The sequence below is a fragment of the Chrysochloris asiatica genome, unplaced genomic scaffold (genome assembly GCF_000296735.1).
Source record: "Chrysochloris asiatica unplaced genomic scaffold, ChrAsi1.0 scaffold00219, whole genome shotgun sequence".
Classification (NCBI taxonomy): Eukaryota; Metazoa; Chordata; class Mammalia; order Afrosoricida; family Chrysochloridae; genus Chrysochloris; species Chrysochloris asiatica.
Window position 1 is genome coordinate 565,702 of NW_006408737.1, and position 12,315 is coordinate 578,016.

General features: G+C 40.2%; 1 protein-coding gene across 3 annotated transcripts in view; it reads right to left on the reverse strand.

The window, feature by feature from the left end:
* Nucleotides 1-2,616: 2,616 nt before the first annotated feature.
* Nucleotides 2,617-12,315, reverse strand: part of RIC3 (RIC3 acetylcholine receptor chaperone) — a 47,612-nt gene continuing 37,913 nt past the window's right edge. For 2 of the 3 annotated variants that reach the window (XM_006872979.1, XM_006872978.1), the window contains exon 6: nt 2,617-3,335. In XM_006872979.1, coding sequence (XP_006873041.1) covers nt 2,902-3,335 — 434 coding nt within the window. In that variant the 3' untranslated portion in view covers nt 2,617-2,901. The remainder of the gene's footprint in view (nt 3,336-12,315) is intronic. The other variant, XM_006872980.1, reaches the window with a different exon arrangement.

Consider the following 12,315-nt stretch of genomic DNA (forward strand, 5'->3'; position numbering starts at 1 on the left):
AACTCTTTGGAGTGCCCTCAAGGAGATTTCTGATACATAATCCAGCCAAGAGCCAGCACGAGGGACTCAGTACTTCTGTTCCAAGTCGATTCTGACTCATGGCGACCCTACCAGCCATTCCGTGGAAGACAGATGAGGCTTTCTGCTCCCGTAAAGATGTTACAGTCTCGGAAACCCCGTAAAGGGTTCCTATGAGTCAGATTCCACTCCATGGCACATAACCACCATCACCACTACCATTGGGTTTCTGATAAGCTGCTGGTAGTTCAAATCACCAACCTTGTGTTTCAAATTGACATTATGGTCTAGTAATTATCCTACAGTGCCACTACAGTCTCCTGGTAGGAACTTTTTCCACAACCTCGCCCCAGCCAGCCCCAAAGTCTAGCATTCATGATAAATACGTGTGGCACTGTCCAGCCTCATCCAAACGTTTGAACGCAGCGTGTCCTTTCATATGTTACAGCTTTGTCCAGTGCCACTGCCTGCAATGTCCTTTTCCTTCCTTGTCTACCTGCAGAAATTCTTCACATGCGTCAAGGCCCACCTTCTCTGTGAAGTATTCTTGCATGTACTTTGGCAAAAATGCTCACTTTTTTATGTTTCTGGGGTCTATATCTCAATTATAGCCTGAAGCGTTATATAATAAAGGCAGCTACTGTTTATTGAGTGTTTATTATGTGTGAGATAGGATTAATACTGTTTGCATGCACTAATTCATCTTAATGATTAATAGTAATTTTTTTATTTAAAGAGGGGTTAATGAGCAGACCCAAGGTCCCCCAGTTTGCGTGGACAGGGATGGGATCAGGCTGCACATTTCTCGTCCTGTAGAATTCATGACCTTAAGCCCTGTATGACCCTGCACCTTATTTCATAGTCCATTTTACCTGCAGGCATCCATGCTAGACCAAGTTACTTGAGGCTAGGAATTAAACCTTCTGTTTCCATGTCTAGTACTCAGCAATGTCTGCTAAATAAATAAACGAAGAAGCTACAAGGAAACAGAAGTCTGTATTTCTAACTAGGGAGTCATATCCTAAGGCAAAAAAGAAATTTCAGCCTTTGAACCAGGGACTTCGAACTCTCCTCAGTCAGCCCTTCATGGTGAATGAAGGAAAATAGCCTAAACCAAAGTCATTAAAACAGTAAAGAACACCTACATTATTTTTATTCTTTAGTATTACATGTAGATTGCCTTCAGTACATTTTGAACTGCACTCTAAAATGTGAATCCAATGTTCCACACACAGACAGACGACAATACACTTTCCAAAGACCAAACTTAAGTGACATTTCTCTGTAGTTCAATGACCGGACAAGAAATGCCATGTAGTAGCTGACACTTAATCTGATCCCATGTCTTCCACACATGCTTTTATGTGTGATTTAGACTTTTCTGGCATCTTATTCAGGCCAGGCATAATGGAACTCTAAAGCCATTAAACTACCTTTACATAATTTCTTAATCTTCAAGTCTTTCACCTTTTATAATTGGGAATGTTCTGAACAGAACAGGTCTTTAAGCTCTCAGATCTTGCATGTGAACTATGAATTCCCTCATCCTTGTCAGAATTCATGGGTACCATCTAGACTCGAGAAGAACAGATGGCAGTTTAGGTTACTAGACCTTTAACTTGGTCAGGGTCCACCCTGAACTAATCTACCTCTTACTTTCCTCCTGTTCTCTCAAAGGCTCAGGTGTCCGAATATCCGGAATGGTCTCTTCCCCTGTGCATGGTGTCCAGGTTCTCTGCACCTTCCCTGTTGAGCTGGTACTTTGTATACACTTTCAGTTCTCGTTTCTGTTTCAGTACATGCAGTGTGAAGACAAATGTCCCAGAGGGCACAATATTAATAGCTTCTAAGCAAGGACTCTAAGGGTAGAGGTACTCTCCCTTGGTGGCTCCCTGGTCTTCTGAGTAAGTCACGGCAGGACAACTGCCCTTTGATGGGCCTTCCTACAGCCTCAAACCTTAACTGCAGGGCAGGGTCATACATCTCCATCTAAAACTTCTCTCAACATGGAAGACTGAAAGTGCACAGGTGCTTCCAGGTTTGGCAGCTCTGTTAAGCAGAGCAGAGATAAAGCTAAAGACCCAGGAAATGTCTCAGCGAAACAGCTCCCTAAACAACCTCTGGGCTTACTCACAAGTCAGCAGGAAGGAGTCTTCTGCTACTCTGGATGTTTGAAGCAGCTTCAGTGCACCTAGAAACGCTGTAGATGTGAGGAAGAGACTTCAATCAAAGAACAATCTTTTCCTGCTGTGGGCTCATCAGCTCCACAAACAAAACGTGCTCTTCCTTCCCGGAGCCCACTAATCTGCTCCAGGCCCAAAGAATAAAGCCTCTTAGGGTCTGAAATCTACTCTTGCAATCTTAAGTCCTTAACTGTTTGCTGAAGCTCATTTACCAGTAAACCATTGTCAGGTGCCCTAACAATTACAGAGTCAGTTCCAACTTACAGTGACCCTATTCACAACAACAAAACACTACATGATCCTACGCCATCCTCACAATTGTTACCTTTGAGCCCGTTTCTGTTTTTTTGCCACTGTGTCAATCTATCTCGCTGAGGGGTCTTCCTCTTTTTCACTGACCTTCTATTTTATCAAGCATCTGTAATTATGATAGACCAAATATAATTCCTCATGGGTCAACCTCTCTGATAGAGGAAAGGCAGGAATATAAGAGTACAGTAGTCTTTGTGTTCACACTAATCTCGTGTTTTACAAGGTGGCAGGTGTGTGAGCACCAGGATGGATACCTCATATCCACGAGCAGATAGCTCTAACATTTGAACACAGAGGATGAAGTTCAGCGGCAAGGGTGCAATCTGTGAGAGGAGAGAAAGGTCACCTTGGGACTAGAGGAATGGATACATCTCCAAACTGGCTGTTCTCAGTCTAAATTCTGGAGGGTCCGCTTCCTCAACATTGCACCTGTATGTGCTTTATCAGCACTGACGCCCAAGCCTTCATCTCGGAAGTCTTGAGGCCACTCCTCCCTAGTGGTTTCCTCTTGCTCACTATAGTTGTCTGCACTAAAGCCAGCGTTCTCTGCCAAGATAGCAGGATCCTCTTCTTCATGGAAGCAGCAGGAACATGTTTCTGGCTTTGGGTCACACAAGGTACCAGGATTATCTTCCTGGGCGTGGGGATCAGTGGGCAGACTTGCCCAAACCAAATGGTCTGATTCTTCTAGCGCTCCCATTCTCTCAGCCATTTCTTCAGCAGAGGGCTCTTTAGGGTCAGGGTAATCCACCAGGATTGTTTCTTGTCTATGCCTGATGCAGCCTGAAAGGTCGTAAACTGGGTAAGTCTCTTCAGGGTAACCTAGAGAGAGAGAAAAGTAGCACAAAGTCTTACAAAGAATGCCTTCTCAAAAAATAATCAAATGTCAGGCTCAAAGAGGAATCTCAGGCAGCAGCCATCCTATCCTAACAAATCCATTCAAGATAGCTGAGACAGTTCTAACGGTTCTGAAGTTTCACTTGAGCAAATTCTTAGCAATCTGGCTGACTATTCCAGTGCTCTTTGAAATACAAACCGAATTAGATACAAATCCTTTCTTAAGTGTGGGGTGCTTGGGGCAGAGCATGTCTTTCACCACGTGCTTCTGCAGTACTGGGGAAGATTAAACAAACAACATGAGCTTCAGTTCAAAAAAAAAAAGGTACCAAATACCAGATGGAGAAAGCATAGCTCAAGGCTAATGTTTATAATTTCTATTTGGAACCATTTTTAAGGGGGGGGGGGGTAGAAAGAGGAAGGGAGGAAGGAAAAGAACACTGAGCTCTTTGAAAATGACACCAAGAAGCCTTCTACTTATCAAAACAATTGAAATGGCTTGCAAGTGTCAGAAATAGAGAGCACTTTAGCAAGACATGCCCAAGATCCCCAAGGACAAGCACTGCATTTTTAGGAGACAGAATTCCCATTGTTGGCTTCTTCGTCTTCACAAAATGGGAACAAAAGAAAATAACAAACTGGTAAACAAAATGAGTAATACTGGTACTGAGTCCCAGCTATGATAATGAGGAGAGAGAAAATGTTGCCAAATTAAGAAAAGAAATGAAATAAATCTGTGTCAGTCAAGCCGCGCCTGAGCGGCAGATGGGCCACACTGGAGCTCATATGCCAGTGCTGGCAAAGGCCGGCGCTCACTACACAATGGGAAGAAGCTGGAGGATTCCAAGGCCATTTGCACATTATGATAATTGGAAAATTCAGTCCTAACACAAACCATGTCCTGGCTACAAATTGTGAAAAGTAGGGGGTCTTTTTTGATGTAGTGCAGGGTTGGGGAGGCATTTTCACATTTACTGTTTTTTTGTTTTTTTTTTCTGATACACAGACTCACTGGAGAAAATATGTAAAATAAAGACTAGTTTAAAAGAGAAAAAGTAAATCACTCAGAAAGCTACCATTGATAATACTGGTGGCATTTGCTCCTAACCTCTTCATCATGTATGAACATTTCTTTTTCCCTTTTTCAATAAAGAAGGATGGTGGTGGTAGGTGCGGTTGGGTCAGCTCCAATTCCCAGCGACCCCATGCACAGCAGAACAAAACACTGCCTCAATCATTGCTGTCTGAGTCCACTGTGGCACCCACTGTGTCAATCCTTATCATTGAGGGACTTCCTTTTCTTCATTGCTCATCTAGTCTACCAGGGACTGGTCCCTCCTGACAGCATGTCCAGAGTTCATGAGACAAAGTCTAGCTTGCCTCTTCTAAGGAGGATAGGTAGACAAGTTTGTCCTATTTGTCTTCTAAGACAAATGTGTTCATTCTTCTGGCTGTTGTTGTTGTTTAGTGCTGTCAAGTCGGTACTGGCTCATTGTGACCCTGTGTAGGATTTTTGAGGCTGTAAACGTTTGCCGAAGCAGAAAGCCTCATCTTTCTCCCACAAAGCAGCTGGTGGGCTTGAACCGCCGACCTTATGGTTTACAGTCTAGTGTTTACCATACAGAAAAACCGCATTTCCAATTCTCTGGTAGTCCATGGTATATATTCAATATTCTTAATCAACACCATAATTCAAAGGCATCAGTTCTTATCCAGTCTTCCTTATCTACTGTCCAGTTTTCACATGCATATGAAGTGACTGAAGATATCATGACTAGGGTCGGGTGTACCTTAGTTCTCACAGTGACATCTTTTAACACTTTAAAGAGTTCTTTTACAGCAGATGTTCCCAGTGCAATGCATCCTTTGATTTCTTGACTGCCACTTCCATGGGTGTTGATTATGAATACAAGTAAAATGTATTCTTAGACAACTTCAATCTTGTCTCTGCTTATTGGCTCAGCTGTGAGGATCTCTGCTTTCTTTATGGTGCAGTGTAATCAATACAGAAGTTCTACAGTTTGATCTTCATAAGTAAGTGCTTCAAATTCTCTTCATCTTCAGCAAGGTTGTGTCATCTGTATATCGCAGGCTGTTAATGACTCTCTTTAATCCTAATGCTGTAGTGTTCTTCATATTGTTATTGTCGTTAAGTGCCTTGGAGTTAGTTCTGACTCATACCAACCCTGTATATGGTTACCGAGGAGTGGCTGGTGGGTTTGAACTGCCAACCTTGTGGTACGCAGTTCAGTGCTGATCCTACAGTGCCATACCAGGAGTCCTTCATATAGTCCAAATTAATTGTTCAGCATACAGATTGAAAAAGTATAATGAAAGGATGCAACTTGGATGCATACCTTTCCTGCTTTTAAGCTATGCAGTATCCCTTTGTTCTGTATGAATGACTGCTCATGTAAAGGTTCTTCATGAGCACATTTAAGTGGTCTGGAATTCCCATTTGTTTTCAGTGTTATTCATTATTTGTTAAGACATGCAAGCCATGGTATTTTCAATAACCTCATATGCATGTAAAAGCTGGACAGTGAATAAGGAAGACCGTAGAAGAACTGATGCATTTGAGTTATGGTGTTGGAGGAGAATATTGAAAGTGCCATGGGCTGCCAAAAGAACCAATAGATCCATTTTGGAAGAAGTACAGCCAGAGTGCTCCTTGGAGGTCAAGATGGCCAAACTTCATCTCTCATACTTCGGACATACCGTCAGGAGGGATAAGTCACTGGAGAAGGGTATCATGTTTGGTAGGGTGGAGGGTCAGAAAAAAGGAAGACCCCCAATGAGATGAATTTGCCAAGTGGTGGCATCGATGGACTTAAGCGTGGCAACAGTAGAGAGGTTGGCCCAGCATTGGGCAGTGTTTCGTTCTGCTGTGCATAAGGTCGCTATGGGTTGGTACCAACTTGAAGCCACCTAACAACAACAACATGCAGTCCAATACCTCTGAATAGTCAATAAGATGAAGGTAAACATCTTTTGTGTATTCTCTGCTTTCAGTCAAGATTCACTTGGCAGCAGCAATGATATCCCTTGTTTCACATTCTCTTTTGAATCTGGATTGATTTTCCGGTGATTCCCTGTCAATGTACTGCTGCAACTGTATTTGAATTTTCTTGAAGAATCACACTGTATATAAAGGTTGCACCCTGATTTTTTTGCATTCAGCTTTATATCATGAACATTTCCTCATGTCATTAAGCACTTAAAAATTGGCTACAAAATCATCCATTATACAGCTACAACATAATTGTATGATTTAACATTCCTCTTAAGACATTTAGAATCTTTCCAATTTTCCCCTATTATAAGTAACATTGCAATTAAACTCCTGAATATAAATCCCATCTCTTCTATTTTTTTAAGGTGGACTTCTAGAAAGATGAAAATTAGAGTAAAGGGAATGAGCATTTGTAAAACCTTTTTTACATTCTGCCAAATTATTTCTCAGAAAAGGAATATAAATTTTTAATCCTACCACTGATGTAAAAACTGTACACCCTTATACATATTGAAGAGTAGTATGTTTAAAAATCTTGCCAAAGCAGTATTCGTTCCCAGCTTTAACTTACTTTTGGATAAATGCTTAGCTAACAAAAACTCTTATAGGCTTCTTGGTCAAGCCTAGGAGCAGGAAACCAGCTTCCTGTTACCGAGCACCCGCTACTGTCATGGCCCTGCCTTCTCAGCAAACCTAGGAAAAAAATGGCCCTTGGACTTCCATGGATATCTGCTTTGGTTTAACAGAGGGAGGACCACTGCAAATATACTACTCAAGTATATCACTAAACACATGAACAGGCAACAAAAATGTGCTTGTCCTAGGAGTACTGGTGTGGTGCTGTAGGACAAGCACTGGACTGTGAGGTCGTTTGAACCACAAGGTCAGCAGTTTAAACTTACCAGCCACTCCTCAGAAACCCTATGCAGTGTCACTATGAGCCAGAACTGACTTGATGGCACTTAATGACAACAACATAAGGAAATGAACAAGTCAAAACAGGAACCAAGCCAAGCAAATGACACACATAGTTCCTAATAAAACAATCAATATAGGATATAGGAATTAATGTCAATCAACTTAAAACTAATATTACCAGTGATATTAAGAGGATTGTTGTTGTTGTTGTTGTTGTTGTTATGTGCCGTGGAGTCGATTCCGACTCATAGCGACCCTGTACAGGGTTTCCGAGGCTTATGTGCTGTCAAGTTGGTTCTGATTCATAGAGACCCTGTTGGTAAGTCTGAACTGCCAAACCTGCAGTTAGTGTTGTTAGCAATCCATCACATATCCTACAGAGCCACAACAGGGCCCATTTAAGATGATACTGCACTGATAAAGCCAAGTCAGGCTTGAATAAAAATGGAGAAAAGCAGGAAGAAAGAGGTATCAGAAATGAAAAGTCATAATTACAAGCAGAGTTTAAAATTCAATAGAGGAAGAAAAAAGATGGACATGGCTGAAAACCAAATCAGTATATTAGAAAAACCACATTGAGGATTGTTTCTAGGACTAAAAGGGAAAAAATAAACCAATTTTACACAAACTATTCCAGAAAATAGAAGAGAGAACACATTCAAGGCATTTTATGAGGTCAGCATTACCCTGAAATGAAAACCACAAACCAATATCTGTCATAAACAGAGACATAAAAAGTCCTTAGCAAATTGACTATAATTTATCCCAAGAATGTAAGGTTGTTTAAACATTCAAAAGGCAATCAGTATAATTCACCATGTTAACAGACAAAAACAGGAAAATCTCAGTTGATTAAAAAAAAAAAAAAATTCAACATCTATTCATGATGAAATTCAAGACTAAAAATTCTCAGCCAAGTAAGAATACAAAGAAGCTTCCTTGACAATGGCGAGGGCATGAAAAACTTCACTCATATCAGACTAATGTGTGAATGTTTTCTCCTGGGATCAGGTATCAAGGATGTTTGCTTTCACTATGTCTAATTCAGCATTGTGCTGCAGGTTCTAGCCAGTACAACAAGGCAAGAAAAAGTAAAATATAAAGCATACAAATTAGAAAGGAAGATGTGAAAACTGTCTTTCTTTGCAGACAATTTGATTATCTATGTAGAAAAGCCTAAGCATGCTAAAAAAATGAAAAGGCTGCTAAAACTAATAAATGAGTTTATCAAAGTTATAGGAAACAAGGTCAACTTCATTTCTCTATCACAGCAACAGATACTTAAAATTTAAATAAAAATACCACTTAATAGCATCAAAAATATGTACTGAGAAATACATTCCCAAAATATGTGTAAGAGCTATAACTGAAAACTACAAAACAATGCTGAGAGAAATGAAACAAGACCTAAATAAATGGAGGAATATTTCATGCTCATGGGTAGGAAGATTTACATTTTTTTTCCCCAAAGAGTTACTATTATTAAAATGTTAATTATCCCTAATTGATCTACAGACTCAATGTCCTGCCAATCAAAATTCCATCAGGCTGCTGTGTGTTCTGGTTTGGGTTTTACAACTGAACTAAGGGATGTGAAAGATCCAGAATTAACAAAATTATTTTGGGAAAAGAGAACCAAAGAACGAAGTTGGAAACTTACACTATCTCACTTTAACTACAGTAATCAAGATGTTGTGTTGTTAAGTGCTGTCGAGTTGATTCTGACTTATAGTGACCCTGTATACAGTTTCCAAGGAGCCACTGGTGAGTCTGAACCACTGACCTTGTGGTTCAAACTAATGTTGCAGTCCAGTGCTTTATCCTACAGCTCCACAAGTGTGCTATTAATATGCTGCTTTGGTTAAGTGCTATTGAGTCGGTTCCTACTCGTTGTTGTTGTTAAGTGCTGTCAAGTCAGTTCTGAGCCATAGCAACCCTGTATAGAGTTTCCAAGGAGCAGCTGATGAGCTTGAACCACCAACCTTGCAGTTCAAATGACTTTGCAGGCGAGCACATTAACTCATAGTGCCACACCAGGACTCCATTCCTTCTCAGAGTGACCCTATATAGGGTTTCCAAGGAGCAGCTGGTGGATTTGAACTGCTGACCTTGTGGTTCACAGTCCAGTGCTGATCGTACAGCACACACCAGAAGTCCACGTATAGATATTTATTATTGTTGTTAAGTGCTGTCAAGTCAGTTCTGACTCACTGCAACCCTGTATAGGGTTTCCAAGGAGTGGCTGGTGGTTTTGAACTGCCGACCTTGTAGTTAACAGTCCAGTGTTCATCTTACAGCACCACACCAAGACTCCTAGTATAAGTATTATTGTTGTGTTAAATGCTGTTGAGTCAATTCCAACTCATAGCAACCCTGTACAGGGTTTCCGAAGAGCGGCTGCTGAGTATCAACCACCAATCTTGTGGTTCTCAGTCCACTGCTTATCCTACAGTACCCCACCAGGAGTCCAGTTTATAGACACACCTTAATGGAACAGAATGGAGTGTCCAGAACAGGTCCACACACATATAGTTCATTGATTTCACCAATGCACCGAAGTCATTAAATGCAACAAAAAGGCCCTGGAACAACTGGGTATGAGTAAAGGAAATAAAATAAATAAATAAAACCTCTGTCCTGACCTTGAGCCATATATAAAAATTAGCTCAAACTGGGTCATAAGCCTAAATGTATGAACTAAAGCCATGAAATTTCTAGGAAAAAAACAAAAGGAAAATATTTAGGTCAAGCAAGACTGACTAGGTAAAGATTTTTTACACAGAACACAAAAAACATGAACTATAAAAAGAAAATGAATGATATACTAGACTTCATCAAAATTTAAAATGTCTGCTTTCTGAAAGATGATTTTAAGAAACTGAAAAGACAAGCCACATATTGGGAGAAAATATTTTCAAAACATATTATTTGCTAAAGTACTTGTATCCAAAATACATAAAGAACTCTTGCAAGTCAATGAGAAAACAAGTCAGTAAGAACTCTTATAAGTCAATAAGCCAATAAAAAAAATAGTCCATTTGAACAGACCCATCACAAAAGATAGAGATGACAATAAAGCACATGAAAAAATGTTCAATATCTTTAGTCATCACCACGCATTAGTCAGTTTGTCATACTGTAGTGGCTTGCGTGTTGCTGTGACGCTGGAAGCTATGCCACTGCTATTTTAAATAATAACAGGGTCACCCATGATGGACAGATTTCAACTGAGTTTCTGGACTAAGACAGAGTACGCATAAGGAGAGGTGAACTACTTCTGAATGATTGTTGTTAAGTGCTGTTGAGTTGGTTCCGACCCATAGCAACCCTGTACAGGGTTTCTGAGGAGTGACCGGTGAGCTTGAATCACCGACCTTGCAGTTCAAACTGACCTTGCAGTCCAGAACCTTAACCCACAGTGCTACACCAGGACTCCAGCCACTGAAAACTTTATGAATAACAGCGGAACACTGTCAGATACAATGCTGGAAGACAAGCCCTTCAGGTTGGAAGGCACTCAAAGTATGACTGGTATAGGATTGCTTCCTCAAAGTAGAGTTGACCATGACGACATGCATGTTGTAAAACTTTCAGGACCTTTATTTGCTGATTGGGCACAATTCAAAATGAGGAAAAACAGCAAGTATCCAATAATAATCGGAACATGGAACGTACAAAATATGTTGTTGTTAAGTGCCGTCAAGCCGATTCCTATACATAGCGACCCTGTATAGGGTTTCCAAGGAACAGCTGGTGAGCTTGAGCTGCCAACCTTATAGTTCAAATGACTTTGCAGTCTGATGCATTAGCCCACAGTGCCATGAATCTAAAAAAATTGGAAGTTATCAAAAATTAAATTGAATGCATAAAGATTGATATCATAGGAACTAGTGAGCTGAAATGGACTGGTATTGGCCATTTTGAATCTGACAATCATATGGCTTACTATGTCAAGAACAACAAATTGAAGAAGAATGGTATTATACTCATCTCCAAAAGATACATTTTAAGACCTATCTTGAGGTACAATGCTGTCTGTGATAGGATAATATCTATATGCCTACAAGGAAGACCAGAGTTCTTGTGTGGCACTGTAGGATAAGTACGAAACTGCAAGGTTGTTGGCTCAAACTCACCAGCCTCTTCTCAAAAACCCTATACAGGGTTGCTATGAGTCAGAAATGACTTGACGGCACTTAACAACAATAAGGACAAATAAGAAGACCAGTTAACACCACTGCTATTCAAATTTATGCATCAACCATTATAGCTAGTGATGATGAACTTGAAGAATTCAACCAACTTTTCTAATCTTAAATTGATCAAATATGCAACCAAGATGTATTGATAATTACTTGTAATTGGAATGCAAATGTTGGAAATGAAGAAGGATTAGTAGTTGGAAAATATGGCCTTGGTGATAGAAATGATGCTGGAGATCACATGATAGACTTTTGCAAGTCAATGACTTATTGAATGCAAATAATTTTTTTAAACCATACAAAAGATTACTATACACATGGACCAGACCAGATGGAACACAAAGAATTCAAACTGACTACATCTATGGGAAGAGACATGGAATTATCATCAGCCTAAACAAGCCTAGGGGCAGACTGTGGAACAGATCATCAACTGCTCATATGTATGTTCAGGATGAAGCAAAAGAAAATTAAACCAAGTCCATGAGAGCCAAAATATAACCATGAACATATCCCATCTGAATTTAGAGACCAGCTCAAGAAAAGAATTGGTGCATTAGACACTAATTACTGAAGACCATCAAGAACATAATACAGGAAGAAAGCAAAAGAAGACAAGAAAGGAAGAAAAGACCAAATGGATGTGAGAAGAGACTCCAAAACTTGCAATCCAGCAAAAGTGGATAGAAAAAATGAGAAGGTAAAAGAGAAGCATCAAAAGCAGATGGAAGGAATACACACAATAACGGCACCAAAAAGAAATGGTTGATGTTCAACCACCATTTCAAGAGATATCATATGATCAAGAACCAATGGTATTAAAGGCAGAAGT